Source organism: Phalangium opilio, unplaced genomic scaffold, assembly GCF_054372755.1.
Source record: "Phalangium opilio isolate 3A_F unplaced genomic scaffold, DU_Popi_V2 ptg000013l_1, whole genome shotgun sequence".
Taxonomy (NCBI): Eukaryota; Metazoa; Arthropoda; class Arachnida; order Opiliones; family Phalangiidae; genus Phalangium; species Phalangium opilio.
In genome coordinates, this window is record NW_028324148.1 from 6,205,168 (window position 1) to 6,231,734 (window position 26,567).

The window sequence follows — 26,567 nt, forward strand, 5'->3', positions numbered from 1 at the left end:
ACCCGCGAAAAAGGCTTTTTTTTGTAATTCATTTTGATTTGCTGAAGAAATGAAATTAAAAAGTTGAGTCAGCAAAAATTGGATCACTGATCCAATTTTTCCTAGCCAACTTTTTTGGTGACTCAACTCGTCCAGCGTCCATTCACACAATCCAACTAGTTGATTCAACTCGAGTTGACCCATCAAGATGAGTCAAAAAGTTGGATAGTCTGAAAGAGCGTTCTACATATGCAAACGTCATACCCTTCTATCTCTTAGCTCAGTGTCATCCCTCCTAACAGGCGCGTACAGTATCTACTCTTACAAAAGCGCGCCTAGAGGGAGGGATACACAGTCTACTCCCCCTCTCTACCGACACCACTCTATAGGGGGCCAGTCAACTCCACCCCTCGACAATGAGAGCATCTAGTGGCATTTGTTTAAAATGAACCACACAGCCAAGAGCCCAAGATGTACTTTAAAAATACACTTCCAAATAATAACCCAGTTTACTACCCTCTTTGGTACTAAAACTGTCGTTGCGCTTACCCAAACTTGTTTTCGACACTGACTGAAAACCACACGACACGCAGTGACGCATTTCAAAAATTTAATCGCGCTTCGAAAATGAAAATGAAACTAATTCTTACACATTTGCTCGTAACTTCGTCAAGATCTACAGACATCATTACTTCCTTTAATTTCACTCTAATTAAATTTTCTGTCGCTTCTCGTTCCGTGGGTCTAGAAAAATGGAAATAATCGGCATTAAAAGGCAAACACTCTCCCAAATTATGCTGGTCAACATACTTTGATCGAATGGAATCTGGTGACGGAGGCCGCCTTGAAACCAAATCATCCATTGCATGCCTATCAAAAATTCAAATGATACTTTAAACATTACCTTTAATTAGTAATTAGGGATTTCAAATAAATGTCCTTGCGAAACAATTCATACAATTGTAATGGACCAATTCAAGTAAAACTTATGATACAGGGATAGATTTAATTTTAGAAGTAGGAATGGAGAACAGAGTAATCTTGGCGCGCGTCAAAGTCCAGGACCCCCTTCCTCGGGACGGAGGGGTATGAAAGAAGAGGCGGGTCATAGCGACAGAGGTAAAAAGGAATTACGTATTTTTCGCCGTCCCCGTAAGCAACGTCATCACAACGTAGTTTAAGTGAGCCAGTAAGATAATTTAAACTTTCCGTTACTTGTTGGAGGGAGGGGCTTTATACTGGGCTACGAGTCTGACTGAAGTAAATACTAACAGTTCTCCATTCCTACTTCTAAAATTAAATCTATCACTGCAAACATTCAATATACATGTAAATTAAGAAGTAGCTATCCAATGTTTAACTTTTGAAGATTCATTAAGAACAATTAAGTCGAACCCTTTCAAACAAATTATTTTTGGAAGTATGGCAAAAGGTTTGTGACAATATATTTTTTAGGTTTAATCCTATAAACAACATTTTAAAGAATGGAAATTTGGTCCGCTCTGAAAACTGAACGTACTACATTGGCACAATCTGGAAATTTCGATAATTTTAGTGGAGAGTTAAAAAAAATTGGTTAGAAAATAATGTGCCGACATTAGTTGGCCAAAAACTCTCTTGAAATATCAAAACGAAATGTAACAACTCCCTTAAGACATTGAAACATGCGCTCGGAAATTATAAAGCATTTGGGAATTAAACATACCATTCATTGAGGCAAGATCTATCTGATTCGATCCGCTTTTCATAGTACTCAACCCATTGATGCGATCCGCCAGTAGTGAAATAATTACTTTCCCTAGCTTTGGCACTACACCGGTGTAGTGTCTGAAGAGCAGACCTGTAATGCAAAAACAAATATTTAAAGGTTTAGAATCTAGTTTTAACTTCAGAACTTAAGTAATTCAAATAAAATTAGAAATACACTCCAAAAGACGAAACGCACTACCCCTTTTTGTTGAAGAAATTATATAATTTAGTTTGTTGCAAGTATTTTGGAGAATAGAACGTCGTTATTCCGACACGGGCAAGTTTCTACAAGGGGTCCAACTTGTAAATTTATATCAAGAAGTGATATCTAGTTTATTAGGGAGAAGGTATAAATTCGCGCCACACTCCTAGCTTTATCTCCAGTGCAAACGCTGGTCCGGAGTTAAACCCCGCCTCTAAATTACAACCAGCATCTCATTGGTTCTTTCATTGAAAACTCACGTCAGCGCGACGCGAATGACGAAAATTACGTATTTTCCGACTGAGGAGAGGCGAAACAGCCCAGCCTCCTTTTACGTCCCCACTTGTATTTTGAAAGGGGGATTGCGACTATGGCAGCGGAAATACTTAAGCATCTTATACCCTCTCCCTAGTAAACTAGATATCACTTCTTGTTTATATGCAATGTTAGGAATTAAACGATAATTTGACAATTTTGGCTATGCTTACTTTTAGCCGAAGTACGTTCTAATGTATGAACCGGCACCGATACTAGGGGTTTCCTGATAGTATCGGATCGGTTGGTTGAATACGATACTAAACCGATACTAGTTTAAAATGCGTTATATGGCACTACATGCCATTTTTAGGTCTTTCAGTAACGTATTGATGGTGATAATATCTCATTTCTATGAATGTCAATAAGCCGTGATGTTATTTTGGAAGTACCTCTAAACATTGTACTTGGTAGAATAATTCATGAAATTGCTCAATAATTAGTTCCCAGTATTTTTCAATACATATGTAAATGGCCAGAGTAATACTAAAAATATCGGTATCGGTTGAAGTATCGGGATTTGGATCATAGTGAGTAAATATCGGTATCGGGTTAAGCCTGGTATCGGCCCATCTTTAGAATTTTGTTCTAAAAACGTGAAACAGCAATAACACGCAAAATGGGTAAGAAAAGGAAGTGAATGTTGCTGTTCAAAAGTATTTTGAGCTGCAAACATCAAAACTCTGTGTTTAAATAATGTAAGATGCTATGCTATATAAAGTATAGCTATGTTCAAGTGATATTTTTCATTATTTAGCTTAAAAACTATCAATATAATTTATTTTTGAATTTTCGTAAATTACCATGAACGGTAATTACGGCGTAATTTACCATTTTCCAAAATTACCGTAATTTTCGAACCCGAGCTAGATCTCACCTTTATCTATCGATTATTCATAAACAAAGCTGTGGATATCAAACGATTTAACGAACAACTTTTGTGGATAAAGATAAAAAGAAGTGGATAATATATAGAGATGTGAGTCGGTAATTTACCATCCGTAAAATACCTGTAATTTACCAAATACCGCGTAAATTACCGATTTATATCTTACCCGTAATTTTAAAATGAGTAATTTACCGGTAAATTACCGCGGTAATAAGCCTGTGAAAGTACAAAATACCATAAATTACGGTAATTTTTGTTATTACAAAATTTTAATCGGTAATTAACCGATAATTTTTCAGTAATTTACCCGGTAAATTACCATTTTTAAAAATTACGGTAATTTCACATCTCTAATAATATATATACAAAATGCCGGGCTAGTTCCAAAATTTCCACTGAAAAACTAGTTCTTGAAGCTGTTTCACTCCATCCGTGGCAACGGTGGCATCCCACGAATACACACTTCAAACTAACGCATTAAATTGAATGGAAGGGTCATTAAAACCTAATTAAATTCACTGTTGAGTAAATTCATATCAACTGCTATTATAAAACACAGTTCGACCCTAAGTGAAAAAATCCACAGCAATACACGAACATAAATAATTGGCAACAATAAACATACATCGCAATTTCTCGGAATGTTATAATTTTGACTGAAGCACACGAGCTTATAGTTCAGAAAAATACATAAAACTCACCACAAACAAGAAAAGCACATTTTAATGCATGGTAGCATCTGTTGAAATGCAACGCGATATTTCATCAAGGCGAGTAAAGTGAATAGAGAACTAAGTGAAATTTATTCCGACCGAAATATGCACGGGCGCAACCCTGAAAACTTCCAAGGAAATGAAACGGATGTGCGCGGCGCGATAACAAACAAAATGTGTAGAAGAACACGCTGTTTTATAACGATAAACCTTTCTTTCTTCCGACTTATTTTAGTCCTTTAAAAAAGCTGCATGTTAATTGGAACATAATTTCGATAGCTAGCAACGGCTCGCGCACTGCACAAATATCCCATTCTAGCCAAGAACCTCGAAGCGCCTAGCTGCCTATGCAGCCTATTAGAACCAGTACGATTGGAATATTACCAATTGTGGAACCGAAGAGTTTTCAAAGCGCCAACCCACACACGGAAACAACAAACGTCGCGAGACAAAAAGCGTGGGCAAGGACGTTGAAACACCTTAGGGGGTTTTCATCCTGTCAAAAATGGACTGTTTGTAGTCTTTTAATTTTATGGATTTTCCCCCTAGCTCTTAAAGGGTAGGCGAATTTACAATTTCATATCATATTTTACCACGAAAGTGGTATTATATTACACTTTCAAAATATCAAGTTTTTAATATAATTGAACCAAAGTTTCTATTTTTAAAATCCATTGAAAAATCACGAAAACTCTGCAGTTTCAATCTATCAATAATTTTGTCTTGTCGAGCTTGTTCGCCCGTTTGATGACATCACTATCACGTGAGGGGGAAAAAAGCGCGGGAATAATATAGGCGTCTCGAGCTTCTCGCCAGTCTAAACTCTGGGTCTAATAGCGGAGAGAGTGGCACCATCTCACGTGAAAAATATATCTGTGACGTCAGCCTACGGGAAACGTTTCAGCCTTTCATGAAAAGTGGATTTCAAATAATTTCATATGAAGCATTTCCAAATGCATATTGCCAAATAACCAGAAATCGGAGGGAGAATTAAAAGCTTGATATTTTTGAATTGACAGAAATTAATTCCATCTTTTGTTATAAAAATCAGAGCTAGTTTTTCAAACTAAGCTTCTCATTCCCTTTAATAGTCTTCAATACATCGTCACATTTATGGCAAATTGCGTAATCCAAGATTAACAAACATTATTCAAATTAATGTTAATATTTGACAACGGCGAGAAAATGTTTCGAGTAGGTTTCTATAAACGATTTTTTTATTTTTTTCGTAAGGGTGTTTTAGAAGCTGGCGAAAAGTAAGGACTATCATCCTACTGATTTATAAGCCCACAATTTGATACTGCCAAGTCCTCGTGTCTCTTACAGCTTTTAAAATTATTTATTTTTGTATTTTTATATATTTTAAATTCGGACTATACTAACTGAATAACACCACGACAACTCGAAATGTCTTTTAAAATAGGCCTAGCCGTATATAGCTTTTATTAAATTCTGCACTACCCGATAGTAAGCATTTTATAACACCTTCAAACGCATACAAGATTTACGAGTGGCGCGCCTTTGTTAGTGGCTTATATTCAAGTCAACGACTATTGACCTTCATTACGTTCTGAACTGCAGAAATTTAGATGGAATAGCTCTGATACTCGTAAATTAATCGAATTTATTCGAGAATATGAGTTGATTTATAATCCAAAACAAATCACTTCTATTGTTATGTACCACTTTGTACGCCTCTTATGGCTGGCTCAAAGGTAGTCGGCCCGACTGGTTGGGTAATGTGAACGAGTGACCTGACTTGACTAAATTGGGTGACAAGTCAGCCTGACAAGGCTTTGATATGTCAGCTGCCAAGGCTTTGATATGTCAGCTGACTAAAGTTGGGTAATCTGAACGGGCCTAATGCCTAGGGCTGGACTATAAGCAGATGAACAACCAATTAAATCAGTTAGAAAGACGTCACAATTATGAAGCTTGACGGAGAGCATTCAATCCCCGCCAACAAGACTCGCGTAGAAAATATGGGGAAACAATGACTACTATTAGCCGAATGCATTCCTGATAGAAACCCATAACGAGCTCAACTCTGGTTAAATATTGTAATAGTATTTCCTTAGGGTTCCAGCCAATGTATCTATTTTTTATAAATGAGCTCATCTCAGGCTCGGGCCCATACAAATAATTGGGTGGGCCCACCTCGGGCTCAATATCCATAGTACCAGAAGGTGATAATAGAAGAAGGATGACACTCTGTATCCTCTTAATACTTTAGTTATATAACACGATTCTTCCAAGGCTGGCCGTTTTGTTTGCACTCTTGCTCATCAAACTTCATACAGGCATCGCACCGTGGGGTGAATTCCATAACTGTTTGGAACTAAATCCTCAGAAATCAACCCAAAAAACCTCGTCTTGACGTTGGACAAAAACACCACAATGATTTTTGGCTGTAACATGTCTTTAGGCAATCTCAACTTGCCATCCCTTCCCAAAACTGTCGTCGTGCCGTTTTATGTCGTGAAGGGGTTGAGAGTGTAAGTTGCATCACGGATAGATGAAATTTTAGAAGCAGGAATGGAGAACGGTTGGTATTCTCATAGCCCAGTATAGAGCCCCTCCCTCTAACACGCAACGAAAATTTTAAATTATCTTATTGGCCCATTTAAACTTCGTTTTGATGACGTTGCTGACGGGGACGGCGAAAAATGAGCAATTCCTCCCTATGTCCCGCCTCATCTTTTACACCCCCCCTCCCCGTCGTGGGAAACGGTGTCCGGGACTTCGACGCGCGCCCAGAGCACTCTGTTCTACATTCCTGCTTTTAACATAACATCTATTCCTGGTTGCATTAATTAAATGAAATTTAATGAAGCTACGTTGTGAAATGGAATCAAGCTATTCACACTGCAGCAGACAACGTTAGTGGAGAGTTAAAGTGGCGTCGCAAAGGCCTAGCGATTTTCGAGTTCAGTTTGTTTTTACGCACCATTTTTCAGGGTATTATTGAGGTTGTTCAGACTCACGTTACATTCCCGTTTCTGAGACGAAAATTTCAATCCCACCCCTACGCGTGTGTGATAGGGTGAGTGGTACGTGGCGCCCCTATCGGCGAGCGAAGGAGCTATTAATTTTGAACAAAAAATAAATACCGCAATGTTTCATCTTGCAAATGTTTTAATTCTCTGTTAATAATCTCTGCATCCTACAAACACTTTTCCTGTCATTAAATAATACGGAAATTAATAAAAATTAATAAAAACTAATTAAATATAAACCGTCCCAGGCGGCTTTCAAACCCGCGTGTTCTCCTTCGCAAGTACTGCTTAACTTAGAGTGTTAACATGGGGATAGTAATATTTTAGTTTACCTGGCCGCGTGTAGATGGCGCCACAAGTGACTCACCCTATGACACACGCGAAGGGGTGCAAAGCTCTTATCCTCTTTCGAGGGCGTGGGTTCGAACCCCACTTCTGACATGATTCGCTCTTACTTTCAAAATCATCCGTCTCGGGATAAAATTACGAATACCATCTGCTGTAGCGGCCTAGTCGAGGGGTCGGACGTTTTGGAAAAAGTGTACGGGATTTCGAAATCCAATTTGATTTCTTCGGATTTGGTTTGATTTCGTCGGATTTCATATGATTTCATTTGATTTCACAGGATTTCGTTAGAATTCGTCGGATTTCACTTGATTTTGTCGGATTTGGTTTGATTTCGTCGGATTTTGTTTGATTTCAGAATTCGATAAAATCCAATGGATTTCGTCTAATTTTGAGATTTTTACCGTGATTTCGACAGATTTTGCGATTTCCCCTGTGATTTCGTGATTTCTTTTAATTTTATATTTCATGAATTTTGTAATGGATTTCGCGATTTCTTTACTGATTTTATGATTTCTTTACTGATTTTGTGATTTGCTTACTGAATTCGGATTTTTTATGGGATTTCGAAATCAGCATTGATTTCGGATTTCTTAAGTTGAATTTCGCGGGTAGCGTACGGGATTTCATAAATGACCGACCCCTCGGGCCTAGTGCTGTGCGAGTACTCGATAAGAGTCCAGTACTCGATCGAGTATCGAGCCGAGCACTCGACTCGATAAGAGATTTTCTCAGACTCGGGAAAGTTTCGAGTATCAAACAAATAAATGGAAGGCCTTTAACTCTGAAATGGGATGTAGTAGCTACAAAAAATCTACTATAAAGTCACTCTTATTGGTTAACAGACGCAAGATTATTGCTGATTGGCTAGTTTAGATCATAATGCCAGTGTAATATAGTAGGGTAGTAGCTCCTAGCTGGTTCAATAGTGGAAGTAAAAAGTAACAAAATACAGTTATAAAGGCGCGTTGACAATTTTATTGCTATTTTATTTATTTACTTGAAGTTTAGCTTAGTAATTTTGGTTTGGGACTTGCGCGAAGTATAACAATGACTAGAAGTGACTTCGGCGAGGACTTGTCTATTACGAGAGCAATAGATTAACAGAAAGTGTATAAATACTAGAAAAAAATTACTAATTACTCGATAAATACTCGAAAGAGTTTTTCCCAATTAGTCGATACTCGATTCGAGTACTCGAGACTCGGCTCGATACTCGACAAGGGAAATTTTCAATACTCGAGACTCGAAACCGAAAAAGGCTCGCATCACAGCCCTGTTGTGCCCGGGGGTCAGTATGGCCGAGTGGTCTAAGGCGTCAGATACGATATCTGTATCCTCTTTCGAGGGCGTGGGTTCGAACCCCACTGCTGACAAAATTCGTTTTTAGATCCAAAATTAGCTATCTTGGGGTAAAATTAAGGATACCATCTGCTTTTGTCATAATTAGTTTTTAGTTTCAAAATTATCTATCTAGGGATAAAATTAATCCGCTATAACCGGGTCAGTATGGTTGAGTGGTCTAAGGCATTGACATTAGAACACTTTTAAGAACTTAGACAAACAGCAGGGCCGGAAATAAGAGCAGGACACTGTACAGTGTCCAATAAATATTTAAAATGTCCCATAGTTTCTCTAAAAATTTAAGGGGGTCACTGGACAGTTTGACCAATAAATTTTCCGAAGTTTTGATAACTTGGCCATGGAGAAGCGACACCATTTTTGCACACTTCAGTGGACAAAGTCCTATAAATTTTCCATTCAAACAGGACACTTGTCCTATAAGAAATTTTTCCTATTTCCGGCCCTGCCAGTAACCACATGTTCAGTTCTCTTCTGATATTAGTAATTCTGAACTGTTCCAAAACACATTTAAAGCAAGATTCCGCAATATTGCTCCAAGTTTAATTTTGAAGTTGCGACATCTTTGCTCTAACAATGTGAATTCTTTATGGATTCCATAAAACTTTATTTTCAAACAGCTCTATATTTGGCTTTGCCTTATGCAACTAAGATGTTTGGTAAAAGTATCTTGATTTTATAGTCTGCGTTAAACAAGGTCACAATACTTCGAGAGAAAGTGCGATTACTTGTAAGGTAATAATGACTTAAAACCGCCAAAGAAGTTTTCAGAAATATCGGAAGTTCATAAAATATACTAAATCAGGGTTGGCACGGAATTTTTAGAACCAAATTCCCTGACTTTTCCAGGTTTTCCCTGACCTTTTTCTGAGATTTTCCTTGACCTTTCCAGGTTCTCCCTGACCTTTTTCTGAGATTTTCCTTGACCTTTATAGGCCGAAAGTGTAAATGTTTGCAGCACGTTTTAATTCCCTGACTTTGCTAAAACTTTTAAAATTCCCTGACCTTTTCGGCCCATTTTAAAATTCCCTGACTTTTCCAGGTTTTTCCCTGACCCGTGGCAACCCTGTTGTCGTTATTTCAAAAATAGTTTTCAGATGGCTGCATTGCAAAGGTTGAAACCAGTGAGCATGTGTAAGAAGGAGAATCAAAGAGGGATTGAAAACGGGTAAACGCGATAAAACGGTTCGAGGCTCACACCAGAGATCAGAGTGCTTAACTGTAGCCTCGGCCGTTAACAAACTTAGCCAATTTTTTTTCCTATTTGCGCATGTGCGGAACTCTAATACCGATTTTGAAAAGGGGGGAGGGGGGCTGACGCGGAATTTGGCCTCTCCGAGCCTCCTCATGTGCTCACTGTCAAAACAAGAGTTTGTAAACCAGAGAGCTCTATAGCTCCTAGGCTTTGAGAAAATGTAATTATTATTTCTGAAAATGGTAAGCGACGTTTTCAAAATTTTATGAAACGGTTTCAACATGTCTAGTGTAAATACGGCATAAATGTTCGTTAAAGGACTGCGAAGAAGATATTGGCGGGCGGGTAAAACTTATTTGAAATACGTCACAGGCACCATGTGACACCAAGGTACAAAGACTCCACATAAAGTGGGACTGGACACCTAGTCCTTGTTTTTCGAGAGATTGCAGCACCATGCAATTCCCCAAAGTTCTTGTTTTCGAAATAAAACGAACTGAGCTTCTTTAAACCACGCCTCTCTTCGGTCACGTGACTGACGTCTTTTAAATAATTTTTACCCACCTGCCGATGCATACTTTAAGATAAAAGGGAAGAATAGCTTACCACATTGCCTGAACTGAAACTGGCTTGAAAATGTGATGCCGCAAACTGGAACTAACACTGAAACCACTATAAAACAATAATCTTAAGTTATATATAGTATTTATATAGTATAATATATATCGCAGCTAATTATAATTATGCAGGGTTCATACAACTTTTGGAAAACAAATTTCCCTGAGTTTTCCAGGCTTTTCCCCATATACTTCCCTGAATGTTCCAGGTTTTTCCCGTATATGGATCAAATGTTATCGAAAGAGGGGGGCAAATATGACTATTACATAATCAAAGGACATCCCCGTATCTCTAGTAGAACCAGAGTTATGAGCCTCCAAAGTATAGTGTAATGTTAATCCTATGGAGGGAATGTTCATGAAGATCAATTACTCGGCCCCTGTTGGACGCAAATTTCCCTGATTTCCCTGAATTTTACATTCCCTGAGGTTTTTGTCAACTATTTATTTCCCTGTTTTCCCAGGTTTGTATGAACCCTGTTATGATAAATATACATTTAGTTCCAAAAAGGGTGGTAGAACCGCAGTACAGTGGATTCTACGTGCGATTCGGAGTTGAAAATTTACCATGACACTTTGCCCTAATGCAGGGTTCGTACGAAATTTTTGTATTGAAAATCCCTGACTTTTCCAGCTTATCCCTGATCAAATTATGCCAACATCCCTGACCAGTTTAAGGTGTTTATCAGAGCCCACTTCAACACACCTAGCCATTGGTAGAAGCATGGATTGATGTACCCAACTAAATCCCTGACTTATCCTTGACATTTTAGGAAAATACTTTTAAATCAGTGACTTATCCCTGACTTTTTCTTTCATTTTAATAATCCCTGACTTATCCAGGTTCCGTACGAACCCTGTTAGGGTAAAAGTTCATAGAACATTTAAACTCAAAATCGCCAGTCACTGTACTTCGTTCCTACCAACCTTTTTGGAACATCCTTTACAAGAATTGCGTAAAATGAACTAACAAATTAGCAAATTAAAAAAGAAATAGGGAACGCACCCATCGCCATCCAGCGTGATCATGGTATCCGCAAATACTGGGAGAACTAATCCAATAGTCGTTCGATTGCTGCAGTCAATTCCTAGTAAACAGCTTTCTTCGTTGTTTTGGGGTCCAATGCAGGAAACCACAACCAAATACCTTGCCCGCCCTGGATGCATGCTCTCCAACTTCACAGCCTAATTAGTGTCAAACGAAAGAAAGAAATAATTATAATTATTTTTAAAAGTGAATGGTAATTTAAACCAGCTTGTTAAAGGGAATGAGAAGCTTCATTTGAAAAACCAGCTCTGATTTATATAACAAAAGATAGAATAATTTCTGTGAATTCAAAAATATCAAGCTTTTAATTCTCCCTCCGATTTCTGCCGCTTATTTGGCCGCAATATGCATTTGAAAATGCTTCATTTCAAATTATTTGAAATCCACTTTTTACCAAAGGCTAAAACGTTTCCCGTAGTCTGACGTCACAGATATATTTTTCCCCTTAGAGATGGTGCCACTCTCTTCGCTATCAGAGCCAGAGTTTAGACTGGCGAGAAGCTAGAGACGCCGCGTATAGGATTCCCGCGCTTTTTAAATTCCCCCTCGCGTCATAGTGATGTCTTCAAACGGGCGAACAAGCTCGACAAGACTAAATTATTGATATATCGAAACTGATATATCGAGTTTTCGTGATTTTTCAATGGATTTTAAAAATAGAAACTTTGGTTCATTTATATTAAAAACTTGATATTTTGAAAGTAGAGACTCGAAAGTGTAACATAAAACACTTTCGTGGTAAAATATGATTGTAAATTGTAAATTCCATTCCCTTTAAATACATGTTTTCAAATTACAGTATGAATAGGATACTTGAAAAACACCCTTTAATGAAACTACTTAAATTGATAAGCTATTCGTTGTCGCTTTTCTTAAAAATCGGTAAGAATTTCATAAAAATACAATTTTTTTTTAAATAATTTAAAAATCTGGTTCCCCGTAAAGTAATTGTGATATTCGATTTGCGTCGGAATAAATGTTTTTTTAACCTTCTGCGTCATAATTTAAAGTTTCAAACTAGGTTTAGCCATTGCCTACTTAAACGTAGGCAGCGTCTTAGCAACAGCATTGTGGATAAGAATATTCTTATCATAAGATTCAGCTTAAGCCTAAGCTTTCTTTCTTGTATGCTTTTCACCTTTGACGCCACAGGTAAATAACATCAACTTCCGGTAAGGAACAATTTTGAATATTCATTTTGAGTGGAAAAAACCAATCTTTCGATATGTTCAACACTTTAGAATGGACTATTTTTAAACTTTTTTAAAAACTACATAGTATTATTATTACGTTCAAAATAATACACATGTTTAATGCAATGTTCAAAATTTTACGATTTAAACGGGACTTGCGCTTTAAAGCAAATGTCGGCTCCTGTCACCTGTAGCACCCCTAAATATTGAGTTGAGAAAAGTACCACTAGAGTAGCCTTTCATCCGCTACGATATAAGACCCAATTAACTATATCACGCGTTTGTGGCGCCATCCCAGTGCAACCAAGGGAACTAAAAGAAAAGGCGGGAAATTTGTCTGATTTCAAGAATACATTTCTTATCTAGGCTTCGAGATGATCGCGTGATAAACTTGGTAGCTGTCCGTCCGTCCCGATGTTTTCAAAAGAGTCCCACGTACCCCAATAGGCAGGTTGACGGAAAGGCCACTCTAGTGGTAATTTTCTCAACTCAATGCCCCTAAAATTCTGGCTGATCTACTACACATAAATTTTACATTGTCAAATGCAAGAGCCCATCAGAACTCGTCCAAGAGGGCGGAGCTAAATCTAGCCTTTGCAAATTAGCATTGAGGGCCAATCAACTCTACCCTTGATTATGGGCGCATGGATAAAGGATGCGCGTGAAAAACATTCGAGTTTTCGACACTCTATAGGAGTACAATTCCCTACACTAAAAAGTAGACAAGTCGATACTAGCGCCGCCTGGCTACCAGCGCTGGAAACCCTCGTGCGAAAAATAAAAAATACTGGACATAAGAAAAAAAAAACACGCGCTACAGTTGATTTTTTCCTTAGCGTCTTCTGCAAGAAGCAAAACAGTGTTTTTCTCTCTCTTATGTCCAGCACATTTTATTTTTCACACTAGGCTAATATCTCGAGACCCGGCCCTGTTTGTCCAAGTTCTTAAAAGTGTATGACCACTCGGCCATACTGACCCGGTTATAGCGGATTAATTTTACACCGAGATAGATAATTTTGAAACTAAAAACTAATTTTGTCAGCAGTGGGGTTCGAACCCACGCCCTCGCAAGAGGATACAGATATCGTATCTGACGCCTTAGACCACTCGGCCATACTGACCCCCGGGCAAAATAGGGCTGTGATGCGAGCCTTTTTCGGTTTCGAGTCTCGAGTATCGAAATTTTCCCTTGTCGAGTATCGAGTAGTTGGGAAAATTTGTTTCGAGTATTTTTCGAGTAATTGGGGATTTGTTTTCGAGTATTTACACATATTCTGTTAATTTATGGCTCCCATAATAGACAATTCCTCGCCGAAGTCACTTCTAGTCATTGTTATACTTCGCGCAAGTCCCAAACGAAAATTACTAAGCTGAACTTCAAATGAATAAATAAAATAGTCAACGCGCCTTTATAACTGTATTTTATTACTTTTTACTTCCACTATTGATTCAACCAGCTAGGAGCTACTACCCTACTACATTACACTAGAAATATGATCTAAACTACCCAATCAGCAATAAACTCGCGTCCGTTAACCAATAAGAGTGACTTTATAGCAGATTGTTTATAGCTACTACATCCCATTTCAGAGTTAAAGGCCTTCCATTTATTTGTTTGATACTCGAAACTTTTGCAAGTCTGAGTAAATCTCTTATCTCTTATCGAGTGCTCGGCTCGATACTCAATCAGCACTAGGCCGCTACAACAGATGGTATCCGTAATTTTATGCCGAGATGGATGATTTTGAAACTAAGAGCGAATTATGTCAGAAGTGGGGTTCGAACCCACGCCCTCGTTAGAGGATCGGAGCTTTGCACCCCTTGGCGTAAGCGATAGGGTGAGTCGTTTGTGGCGCCATCTACACGCGGCGAGGTAAACTAAAATATTACTAATCCCATGTTAACGCTCGAAGTTAAGCAGCAGCCTCGAGTGTGGTCAGTACTTGGAAAGGAGAAGACGCGGGTTCGAATCCCGCCAGGGACGGTTTATATTTAATTAGTTTTTATTAATTTCCGTATTATTTAATTGAAGGAAAAGTGTTTGTAGGATGCAGAGATGTTTATTAACAGAGAATTAAAACATTTGCAAGATGAAACATTACGGTATTTATTTTTTGTTCAAATTTAATAGCTCCTTCGCTCGCCGATTGGGGCGCCACGTATCAAAAACCCTATCACACACGCGAAGGGGTGGGATTGAAATTTTCGTCTCAGAAATAATCAGGGCTGGAAATAAGAAAATTTCTTATAGGACAATTGTCCAGTGACCCCTAGCTGTTTGAATGGAAAATTTATAGGAAATTGTCCATTGGAGTGTGCAAAAATAGTGTCGCTTCTCCATGGCCAAGCTATCAAAACTTGGGAAAATTCATTGGTCAAACTGTCCAGTGACCCCCTTAAATTTAAAAAAAAAAAATATGGGACATTTTAAAATTTTATTGGACAATGTCCAGTGTCCTGTGCTTATTTCCGGCCCTGGGCTTTCCAGAGCTGGTAGCCAGGCGGCGCTTGTATCGACTTGTCTACTTTTTAGCGTGGAATGTTTTTCTGGCGCATGCTTTATCCATGATGCGAGAATCTAGTGGCATTTGTTTAAACTAAACCACAGCCGAGACTTGCTTTAAAGGGAGAGTGAAATGGTGCGTCAAACAACAATTTTTTTTAATTGATTTAGGTTGATAAAACAAGATGAAAATCATCAATAAAACTTTCCAAAACCTTTAAATTAACTTCACATCATTTTTCGAAGTCTCAAAAGTTGACATCCTAAGCCAAACTCATATTTTTGAAAAACGAAAACTGGATTTTACATAAAACACAATCAAACCCAGTAACCAGTCAGAACTCTAACCTCACATGATTTACAGCTAATTTCTAGGCCTTTGCGCGCCTTTAATAAATCACATGAGGCGATTATAAAAAACTGTTTACATTTTTCAAAAATGACTTGGCACGTCAACTTTCGAGAGACTGAAAAATCACATAATATCAGAAGTGAGATGAGACTAGAAGTACTGAGCTAACCAAATTCTTCACTCGGCGAAAGTGAATATTCTTGATAAGACACCAACGGTTGGCCCTCTGGTAGCGGTTTCAGAATTTTCCCTCCAAAACGTGAGACGCTCGCGGTGGTAGACGACCGAACTAGATTCAAGGAGCCGCGTCCGTGTTCCGCGGCTTTAGGTTGAGAGGAAGGGGGTAGGAAATTTTTTTGGAACTCGACCAATGTAGGCGCGATGGAAGCGGGATAAAATCCTCAAATTTGTTCACTAGCGCCAGGATCTACTATCAATGCTAGAGCTCTTCACTTCTAGTCTCATCTCACTTCTGATAATATTAATGGAAACATAGGTTTGTTAAGTTTTTTTTATAAAGCTAAATCAATAAAAAAATTGCTGTCGGACAATTTCATTCTCCCTTTAAATTGAAGCGTTTTTTCATAATAATTAAGCAGCACTGTAATTATTAAATTCCCTTAATTGCTTGTAAGGTGAATTTTGCATTCGAATTTTTAATTAATGCGAAACACTTAATTTGGATAACTTCCCGATGAAGCTTTGTCATGGTCAATTATAATCAAAAAACACCCACCATTCTTAAAGTGTCTTCTTCCCGTAGTAAATAAAACATGGACTTGAGATGGTTTTGAATATCATTTGCTAAAAATACAAAAAAAAAACCAGAGAGATGGATTAAATTTAATCAGTAAAATTAAAGAAAATTTCAAGTAACACTTTGACATTTATTATAACGAATGTCATGACGCTCCTGAGAGTCGCCCCTAACATGCGGGCTAATCTTCTACACACTTTAACATTGCTCCAATCAGAACTCATCCACGAAAGTGGAGCTAAAACAAGCCTATGAGCCAGTTAACCCCCGCCCCTCGACTATGAAAGCATCATCTAGTGGCATATATTTAAACTAAACGATAGCCAAAACTTGCTTTAACGATGTAAAGGTGACAAATTTTAAAGTAAAGTTTCAGGTAACATAATTATACCTTAGAAAAACGGCCTTTTTCTAAATATAGACAGAAAAATATTTCCAAAAAAAAAATAAATAAATCATCTCTCATTAGAAAATAATTAGCATTTAAATAGCCTAAAAAACTAGGACTACTGTGCCCAGGGTTCATACAACTTTTGGAAAACAATTTTCCAGGTTTTTTCCCCATATACTTCCCTGAGTTTTCCGGGATTTCCCCGTCTATGGAGTATCCTATGGAGCAAATGTTAACGAATCAGAGGGGGGGCAAATTTGACTATTACATAATCAAAGGACATCCCCGTATCTCTAATATAACCAGAGTTATGAGCCTACAAAGTATAGTGTAATGTTAATCCTATGGAGGGAATGTTCACGAAGATCAATCACTCGGCCCCTGCTTGACGCAAATTTCCCTGATTTTTACTAAAAATTCCATAATTTGATTAATTTCCCCGATTTTTCCCTGAGGTTCTTGTTAACTATTTATTTTCCTGATTTTTCCAGGTTTTCCAGGTTTGTATGAACCCTGTGTGCCATCCGCTACTGCTTTAGAGGCGTCAGCTAAACCGAATCTGTTACCCCTAAGGGATGGGTTGAATGGTAAAAGGTTCGGTTTAGTAGACGCCACTAAACCAATGGCGGCACAATAGTCCTCATTATTAAGACTAATTAAGTGTTAATTATTTATTAATACGAGATCATTTTTCCATGTTCAGAAAAAGGCCGTTCTTTTAAGGTATAATGTTACGCTACCTGACTCCTGAGCTTTTCCTTTAAACGGTGAGTTACCATTCTACAAAGGCAGTAAGTAATTGAAATGTCAAAACTTTCATATGTTGTGGTCTTTAACATTCACTTGAAAATTAAAGAAATGTCTCTCACAAACTGCCATTAAATAACACATCTCAGAGAAAAATAATCCGTTTCCTTAAAATCAAATCCAATAGACCTTGATAGATGATGAAGAAAGTACTTTAACGCGACGCGGGTATCGGAAAGCAAGGTTATAATTTTGTCAATCCAAATGACAACAAGCAAGCGTCCGAGATCTCCTTCATTTCTGACAATAAGTCTCTTTCCAAAAAGGATCAGGCTGAGTTTCGGGGTCAATTTGTTTTAAAGCAAAGCGCGGGTTCAATGGTTCCCCACAAACTCCAGCTTTGACTTGGCGATGGCATTTGTGGGCGGCATTTACAAGTGCACTTACGAATCTCTATCACTAGCCTTCACGACAGCGTTGCCAGATAAAATTACCAAATTATCGTGCCAAAGCCAAAAATTATCGTACGCTCTAAGTGCCTCCAAAATAGCGGTAAAACCTACGCAGGTGTTCCGATTCACCTTGTATTTGTACTAAAATCAGTACTACAAGGGTCCTGAAGGAGATGGGTACATCTCCAAGCGTTTCTCAAATCCTACCTTGCGAAATAGGATGAATGATTTCATCCTATTTCGCAGTAATTTTCGTCATTCGCGTCGCGCTGACTTGAGTTTTCAAGAACCAACGAGATCCTGGTTGTAATTTAGAGGCAGGGATTAGCTCCGGACCTACTATACGTTTGGACTGGAGATAAAGCTAGAAATGGGGGCGAATTCATACCTTCTCCCTAGTAAACTAGATATCGCTTCTTGGTTCAACATAGTGAAGTGGTAATTTTTGAAAAATACGTACGTTAAAATTACGTGGTCATAATCGCGTATTTGAAAATAATATACTTACTGCCACCATTGACATTTGGTGATTTTCGATAAACATGCATGCATTCGTCATGTGGCAAGATTAATGCAGCCCCTTTAACCACGAAGTAGCATTCACTGACACTACAATAAAAAATGTTAAAATCTATAAACTACGGTTAGTATCAGGGCGATCTTCAGTCGAAAATGATTCACTATGTTTTACTTTTAAGTCCACTATAAAACAAAGTTATGATAGGAGTGTTTTTGGAATGACCCTAGAGTTTGTAAATTTTTAACTTCCCTGACTTTTCCAAGTTTCCCTGACCCGTGGCAACTCCGTTCTTGGCGAGAGGGAGAATGCCCCAATAGCCAGCCAACTCGCCCTGTGTGTAATTTCTGAATTGGTCTATTGCCCTATACTGTCCCTGAGACAGTAAAAACTAATATCCCTACACCTGTACAAACATTAGCTGACGCCTTCCTATAATTAGCATTTCTTTCTTTCAGCTTCTTGCATAAATTTAAGGGGTCACCCGTAAAACACTCCAACCATAACTCGTATATGGAAGCAAGTATGGCAAAATATGATAGAAAATTTTCGACTCAAAGTCGCCTACAGAACCCACTGTACAATTTTATCTACTGATCATGAAACATGTCACATCTAATTTCTTACACTAATTTATAACTATTGAAACGTTATTTAGACACAAGCTAGTTAACGTATTTCATGTTAATATTAGTAGTAGAGCAAAAAAACAAATATAAAGTGGGACACTGCAAAAAAATTTATACCTTCTTTGCTTCTTGACACACTGTTCAACATCAACATCGTGTTTGGCATCAACTTCATCCTACATTAAATCATTTATTTTAGATTAATTAGTATTTTTTAATCTATGCGCAGGAATAGATTTAATTTTAGAAGTGGGAATGGAGAACAGAGTAATCTGGGCGCGCGTCAAAGCCCCGGACCCCCTTTAACGGAACGGAGGGGTATGAAAAAAGAGGCGGGTCATAGCGACAGAGGTAAAAAGGAAGGAGGTTAACGGTAATAGTTAGTATAGGGAGCTGTCGGTTAGCTGTGGCATAGGGGCTAGCCACCACCCCTCTATGCATTGTAAAGGCGTTAGATAAGTGGCAATAAGTCGCAAGATGACTTGGACCAATTAGCTAGCTAGCTGAACTTAATTACGTATTTTTCGCCGTCCCCGTCAGCAACGTCATCAAAACTTAGTTTAAGTGAGCCAATAAGATAATTTAAACTTTTCGTTACGTATTGGAGGGAGGGGCTCTTTACTGGGCTATGAGTAAGACTGAAGTAAATATTAACTGTTCTCCATTCCTGCTTCTAAAATTAAATCTATCCCTGGTATGCGTAAACTAAAAAAAAAGGGTTAGAAAACAAATCCCCGTGCTAAGCTTTTACGGTGATCTGTGGACCATATATAAACTATAAAACCGAAATTAAGAACTACTTTTGAAGTGCAACTATTTTCAGTTTAAAGCTGTTAGTGTGACGCCTTTAACTTTCTAGGAACCAATTTTACCATTCCAAAGAAAGGAACCAGGGGCGGAGCTAAAACTAAAGTTTTCTAAACTTGGTCGGCCAGTTAACGCTATGGGGGCATCTAGTGGCATTTATTTGAACTAAACCACAACGAGACTTGCTTTAAAACTTCTACCCTTACGGCATACTGGTTTAGAAGCATTACTAATTAAAGATATTGGTTTATTAAACGTAAGAGTACAGGACAATATTCTAGGCTTTCATTTAATCTTTAATTAGCCTTATTCCTGATCAGCGCCACCTACCCATAGCGGCGACTTTGAGAACTACTGTAATCGGCAAGCCAACCAGATGTCGCTAAAATCTGGTGACGTCATTTTTGGTAAGACCCCAACTCCCCGAGAGTGCCCGTCAGTGACGTCACCAAATTTTAGCGACATATGATTGGCTTGCCGATTACAGTAGTTCTCAAAGTCGCCGCTATGGGTAGGTGGCGCTGATCAGGAATAAGGCTAATTAAACTATAATTATTGCTAGTATTCATAAAAAAATGTAAGCTTTTAATGTGCTTTTCTTTTTATTTTGAGGATGGGTGAACAATTTGAACCTGAATCCCAGGGCACGAGCAGACGACGTGTTCAGGTTCTACCGTTCCGTATTGGAGCGCCGTCTGGTGGTGAACCCTTGTAACGGGCTCCTTGTTACAATTATTTATGCTAGAAAGTAGAACTGTCCACGAGCTGCACAAGCTTGTACCAAGCAATCTGAGCTTGAGCCAAGGTGACTCAGTAACAGCTTAGTTCACGCTTTTAGTAAGCCAAGCCGAGACTCGTTAAACGAGTACGGAGAGAACTTGGAAACTCTAAGTATGCAGAAAGTTTTTCACCCAGTGCCACTGTCCGGGATTGAACCTAGAACAGTCTTAAGCAAGTAGTCCACTAAGCCTTGTGAAACCGTATCGTTAACGTAACGTCACGTATCCAAATACAAACAGAACGCCATCTGATAACATTTCTTAAACGATTCTTTCGGACTTAGGTAATGGGCGCCCTCTTTCGGATGATTTACGAACTTAAAACGGTAACGATACGGTTTCGCAAGACTAAGTGGACTACAAGCAATAACCGCTACACCACACCAATTCCCGGACCTCCCATTTTGACCCTAACGTAACGTAACCCAGCCCGAACCTAAACCCATCCTAAGCCTAAATTCAACGATTATTTGTTAACATGTCAGCTTGGCCTTTGCTTTTCTATAGGAACCAAATCAGGCTTTCAAAACGCTACTCAGCTTGGCTCATGTGCAATTGTACTGGGAAATAGATAAAACATTGACCACACATGCACACAACTGCCTTCATGGGGGTTTGCAGTTTAAGTTTGACCTAACACTATGTAGGGGTCAGTTAATGGTAATATCGCCAATAAAACCTTTAATTTCCTATGCTTATCATTAAACTGCACACATTTTCCTTTATTGAACATGTGCACAACATAAAATAAACTCACTCCATATTCATAGGCCTACCAAATTAATTACTCTTACTATCACCACAAGTTCACAACTAGTGACTAAACAAACTAGAACACAGTGAAAAGCAAACCCTCTATGGGTGTAGTTCATAAATAAGTTCCTATTAAACATCCTGGCCTAAAAATTGAACACACATACGCAACGCTTGAAATATCCTACCAAATATTTCGTTCCTGGGTTTGTATCAGCTGTACCACCAAGACTCGGAGTATGATCATCAGATGAAATGGAGGGATTAAGCCTTGGCTTGGTTGACAATTCTCGTTGAACTGTAACAAGAGCCATGAAAAACCCTCTCTAGGAACACTTTCCAAGTCTTTAAAGCAACATTTAAGTTTTAATTCCGACGAATAATATTATTAATATCAATTAAAAGCTACATTTTTTTGATAAATCGCACCGTTCGTTTTAATACTAAATCACAACATATAAATCGCACTATTTTGCAGCATCAAAATGGGATTGGGGAAGTCCGATTCCGAAAAACGCAGTTAACACTGTTAAAAGAGTTGACTGACTTCTTCCAGATTTGTGAGATCACTGTCTCCAATAATTTGAACTAGAAGCAAAAACATCATAATGACACAGGACTGGCCACTATGGGTTTGGCCTTTGGGCTACTGGGCTAGTAACGATTCACTTATTTCACTATCGAAGTTTTGCTCCAGCATAGCCACCAAGGTGAGAAATAAGGCGGTGGCACTGGGAAAATGACCAGTTTAAAAATTGCTTTGACCAGTTTATTTATTAAATGCCTGGGGGTCCAGTGGTCACCGTGATCACTTTTTAAATTCCCCTTCTTTAGTGAAAAATAAATTCCCAGTAGTGGGTTATAGAAATTAATCCATTTTGTGCAGCTCATACAGTATGTAGAAATATTAAGTGGTCATTGACCAGTTTTTTAATTAAAACCCTTGAGCTCTACTGGCCAAATGACCAGTTTAAAAAATTTCCTTATTTCTCACTCTGATAGCCACTATTGGCGCGTGATAGAGTTGGCTACAGTCTGGGAAATAGCACACTTCCTCTGGTCCTAAACCAGTTTATTAATTGCTTGGACTAGTTTTTTAATTCAAGAAGTGGGGGTTACTGGTCCTCGGGACCAGTTTATTAATTGCAAATCGATAGGAGAACAAAGGCTGGGACCACTCCGGAGACCAGTTTAATATTTAGGACACTAGGGAGTCACTGGTCCCAAGGACTAGTTTAAAAATATCCTTATTTCCCAGACTGGTACCAAACTACCAACCCATGGGTGCGTTCAGTAACGAAATTCTCAAGGAAATCGCCGTTTTCTTGATGTTTGGTTGATGGGCTCGAGACGTCACAGTGACGTAGAAGGTTGTTGAACGGTAAAGTGACATTTTGAAGTTAGCGCTGTTTTCGAAAATGGACTTGGGGGAAACGTATTACCCTCAAAGCGCAAATGGCTCATCTCAATTATTAACAGGCTCGCAAATAATGAATTTTTTTAAGAAAATTATGTCTATTTGATTGGTAGAAGTAGTTTTGTAAAGAAAACTTATACAATTACTGTAGGAATAGCATCATTGGAATTTATATTTTAAATCCCGCGCCAAATTTTCGTCTGTCAAGTGTTCAACAGTCAAGCGCTACGTCCCGCCATCAAAAAAACCATATCGATTAGATGTTTTTTTTGATGGATAAGCGCTGAGCATCATGACGTCAAAACCGGAAACGCGAAAAAGCGTACAGTAAAGAAAATCTGACATCGCTTAGTAAGCGCTGTCATCATAGAGACTATAACCCCAAGGAGTGGAAGGAATGCCTCAACTTGTTGCCCATTAAACCGGTTTTTCCTGGTACAAGGCGACTTCCGCTAAGCAAAATTAAACGGGCCGGAAGCTCTCATGTACCAATTAATTTAGGAGCAACATCATTATTTGCGCTTGTAGAGCGGGGGACCTGCCACTCCTTGGGGTTTATAGTCTCTATGTTGTCATCAAAGAGGGTTACTGAACATACCCCATGTTTTCCTCCTAATGCTTTTTCTATAAGAAGAAAAATTCGGAAGTGGACTTAGTTTTGGAGCATTTTTAATATATTTACCTATTTTTTTCGTGGCCGAATTTTAAATGAGAAGTCAAGTAAGTTCTAATCTATATTGAGACCTATTTCATAATTTTCCGTCCGTTATTTGACGAGCAATCAACGTTCAAAGTTAAAATAGCCTAAAAGGATTTGCTTGTTTCCTACCCTGTTTTTCAAGTTTGAAGGGTTTGGTTTCGTCTGCTCCGCGTTCTGTTGTAAAAACGTGTTTTTACTTTTTAGAGGAAAAGTACTTTGGAACTACTTATAAGCGTATTAAAACATTATCTTAGAACTTAAAATTTAAGGTAATTTTGATTGTTTGAATATTAATTTTTAAATTGGTACCTAATTCGCGAAGACTCATGGAAATTCCTCTTTGGCTGTCATTTTTGCATGATTAGCCAACACACCTCATTCAACTTACGTGAATATTAAGTGTTTTCGTGAGATGTTTATGTTATTTCAGCTTTAATGACAATCTCGCTCAATATCTACTGTTCAACAATGATGTAAAATTTGCAACCCGATTCAGATTTCGATCAAAAAGACCTTTGGATGTTAATGTGAAAACCGGTATGCCCATAAAATAAAGTATCTTTCCTATCAAGTATTTACATTGAGCTCTTAAGCGTTGCTATTGAATCACTTTTTGGTTCATTAGGGAAATATGAAGTTCAAGTGCGATCAGTGCGGTTTCAAGACAGGGAAAAGCTCAGTCTTTAAGAATCATCAATTAATTCACAGTGAAGATCGTACATTCAAATGCGATATTTGCGATTACCGCACCCGACATCGCGGGAATTTAAAGAGACATGTCTCGACTCACAGTGATGAGCGTCCATTTAAATGCGATATTTGCGATTACCGCACCCGACATCGCGGGCATTTAAAGAGACATGTCTCGACTCACAGTGATGGGCGTCCATTCAAATGCGATATTTGCGATTACCGCACCCGACATCGCGGGCATTTAAAGAGACATGTCTCGATTCACAGTGATGAGCGTCCATTCAAATGCGATATTTGCGATTACCGTACCCGAACTCGCACGAATTTATACATACACGTCACAACTCACAGTGATGAGCGTCCATTCAAATGCCATATTTGCGATTACAGTGCCCGAAAACGCGGGCATTTAAACATACACGTCACGACTCACGGTGATGAGCGTCCTTTCAAATGCGATATTTGCGAATATCGTGCCAAAACACGCTGCAATTTAAGTAAACATCTTCACAATCACAGTGATGAGCGTAACTTCAAATGCGATATTTGCGATTACCGTACCCGGAAACGCGGGAATTTAAAGATACACAATGTGACTCACAGTGACGAGCGTCCCTTTAAGTGTAATTTTTGTGTTTTCGCAGCCAAATTAAAGCATGTACTAAAAGATCACATTGCTAGACTTCATCCATCAAAATCTGGAATTGAACGAATAATTCCAAAAAGTGTTTCGTCAAAACGGAAAAACCAATACTATCAGTCGACAAGCAAGCGGAAACGTGCTTCTGCGAAAGATAATGCTAGAAAACCCGATCAGGCAGACAGGGAATCGAATTTGTCAGATTCTAAAGAAGTTCAATCTGGAAGTAGATCAACTGTTGTTGCAGACTTTGTGTTCCCATTAAAACAAAAGGTAGACGACAAACGAAGAAGTTCGCAGCTAGAACGAAGTGGGCCAAATACAAACCACGATTCTCTTAATGAAATTCCTCAGCCAAAGGAATTGGAAATTCATTCTGAATCAGATCCCGATGAACCCAGAAACGCAACAGAGTCTCATTCTACTCTTTCAGAATCTGTCGGTTCCAACTTGAAACAAGGGATTTCATTATTGGGCGAATTTAATACCATATGTCCAACCATAGGCTCTGAAAAAATTAAGAAAGAACCCGAACCTTTATCGAACGATAATTTTAGTTCTGAATTTGACTTAAATTGTGTCAAATTGGAAAACGAAGCTGCAACGCCTTTTCCATCTAATGAAGTGACATACGACCTAGACGCATCGAGGCTGTTTTCAAATGTAAAATGGGAAGAACCAATTGATCACCTGAAGAATGAGTTTGGTTTTCATAACAATGACGCTGTTGACCAAGACTCTCAGTTAACCAACAAACGATGTTCTATTATTCTGACAAGATTGGAAGATTCGGGGAATTATCTCGGATGCTATTACATCAGAATGAAAGAACCACCTTATCTTTACGAGGCTGTTAAAGTTAATTTGAATAATGTTATTTAGTTTAATTTTGACGAAAGAGTCTATGTCTGTTTTCCAAGTGTTGAATTGCTTTACAAACTTTTGAAATGCCTTCAGGATCAATATTATAAGGATATTCTACGAAATAAAGTACGGCTTTTTAAAGACATTGTTTCTTCTTAATCTCTCTATTTGGAAACAAACGGCCTAAACTTTAAAGTGAAAACCGAATGTATAGGCATCCGGAAATTGATTTGAAAATTCGCCTTTTTCTAATGTTTAAAGCAATTTATTCCTCTTTATTTTGTTAAAAGCAGCTTGTGAAAGAATATTCGGGGTAAAACGTTCGAAATGCGTTTCAAGGGGTTAAAAGAAGAGTTTTAACATATTCCATAATATTTTACATTGGCTCTTATGATAGTTTTAGAAGTGTTTTTTGACTTACAAGTACGGGATAATAGGAAGTTTATTATGTTTTATTAGTGGTACATAGAAACGGGAAATGAAAGAGAAGATTTAGCGGCTTTTTAGATTTTTATTATTAACTATGACCAAAATTAAATATATTATAATCCATCTAGTTTTGCTATGACAAAATTCTGTTTACTTTTTCCTACCTTGCATCATAGTTATTTATCTCGAGTCCAATAACTTTACTTGTTGGTATTAACCCTATCCTTTGGATACCAATATACCAAATCATTAATTCGAATTAGAAATACCGTGTACTCTTAACGTATTTAGGTCAACTAACTTAAAGAAATAAATGGTTGCACAGATTCCTTATAGCCTTAATTTTTTACTTATCTTACTAAACAGTCACATTGCTTGACTTCATCCGTCAAGATCAGGAATTGAACGAAAAATTACAAAAAGTGTTTCGTCAAAACGGAAAAACCAATACAATCAGTCGACAAGCAAGCGGAAACGTGCTTCTGCGAAAGATAATGCTAGAAAACCCGATCAAGCAGATAGGGAATCGAAATT

General features: G+C 38.2%; 3 protein-coding genes and 2 non-coding genes across 9 annotated transcripts in view; 3 read left to right on the forward strand and 2 right to left on the reverse strand.

The window, feature by feature from the left end:
• Positions 1-21,944, reverse strand: part of ssh (Protein phosphatase Slingshot) — a 33,215-nt gene extending 11,271 nt beyond the window's left edge. The window contains exons 1-9 of one of the 3 annotated variants that reach the window (XM_089864194.1): positions 21,479-21,942; positions 19,069-19,127; positions 18,314-18,414; positions 16,195-16,262; positions 11,369-11,547; positions 10,352-10,417; positions 1,685-1,819; positions 790-849; positions 630-723 (exon numbers count right to left, since the gene is read on the reverse strand). In XM_089864194.1, the coding sequence (XP_089720320.1) occupies positions 630-723; positions 790-849; positions 1,685-1,819; positions 10,352-10,417; positions 11,369-11,547; positions 16,195-16,262; positions 18,314-18,414; positions 19,069-19,127; positions 21,479-21,604 (888 nt within the window). In that variant the 5' untranslated portion in view covers positions 21,605-21,942. Of the gene's footprint in view, positions 1-629; positions 850-1,684; positions 1,820-10,351; positions 10,418-11,368; positions 11,548-16,194; positions 16,263-18,313; positions 18,415-19,068; positions 19,128-21,478 lie in introns of all 3 variants that reach the window. The other 2 variants (XM_089864193.1, XM_089864195.1) reach the window with 2 other exon arrangements.
• LOC149707953 (sorting nexin-25-like) overlaps positions 1-26,567 on the forward strand; it is a 365,564-nt gene that overhangs the window by 295,339 nt on the left and 43,658 nt on the right. The gene's annotated exons all lie outside the window — the stretch shown is intronic.
• TRNAS-CGA (transfer RNA serine (anticodon CGA)) lies at positions 8,480-8,564 on the forward strand. The gene has a single exon. It is a non-coding gene; the product is annotated as a tRNA-Ser (tRNA).
• Positions 13,640-13,724, reverse strand: TRNAS-CGA (transfer RNA serine (anticodon CGA)). Its single transcript has one exon. It is a non-coding gene; the product is annotated as a tRNA-Ser (tRNA).
• Positions 23,536-25,749, forward strand: LOC149708686 (uncharacterized). Of its 3 annotated transcripts, XM_089864200.1 has the most exons (3): positions 23,539-23,676; positions 23,838-23,944; positions 24,033-25,749. In XM_089864200.1, the coding sequence occupies exon 3, from the start codon at positions 24,039-24,041 to the stop codon at positions 25,620-25,622; it is 1,584 nt and encodes a 527-aa protein (XP_089720326.1). In that variant the 5' UTR covers positions 23,539-23,676; positions 23,838-23,944; positions 24,033-24,038; the 3' UTR covers positions 25,623-25,749. The 3 variants fall into 3 exon arrangements, with proteins under 3 accessions (XP_089720327.1, XP_089720326.1, XP_089720328.1); XM_089864201.1 differs by having other exon boundaries at positions 23,536-23,962; XM_089864202.1 differs by lacking the exon at positions 23,838-23,944.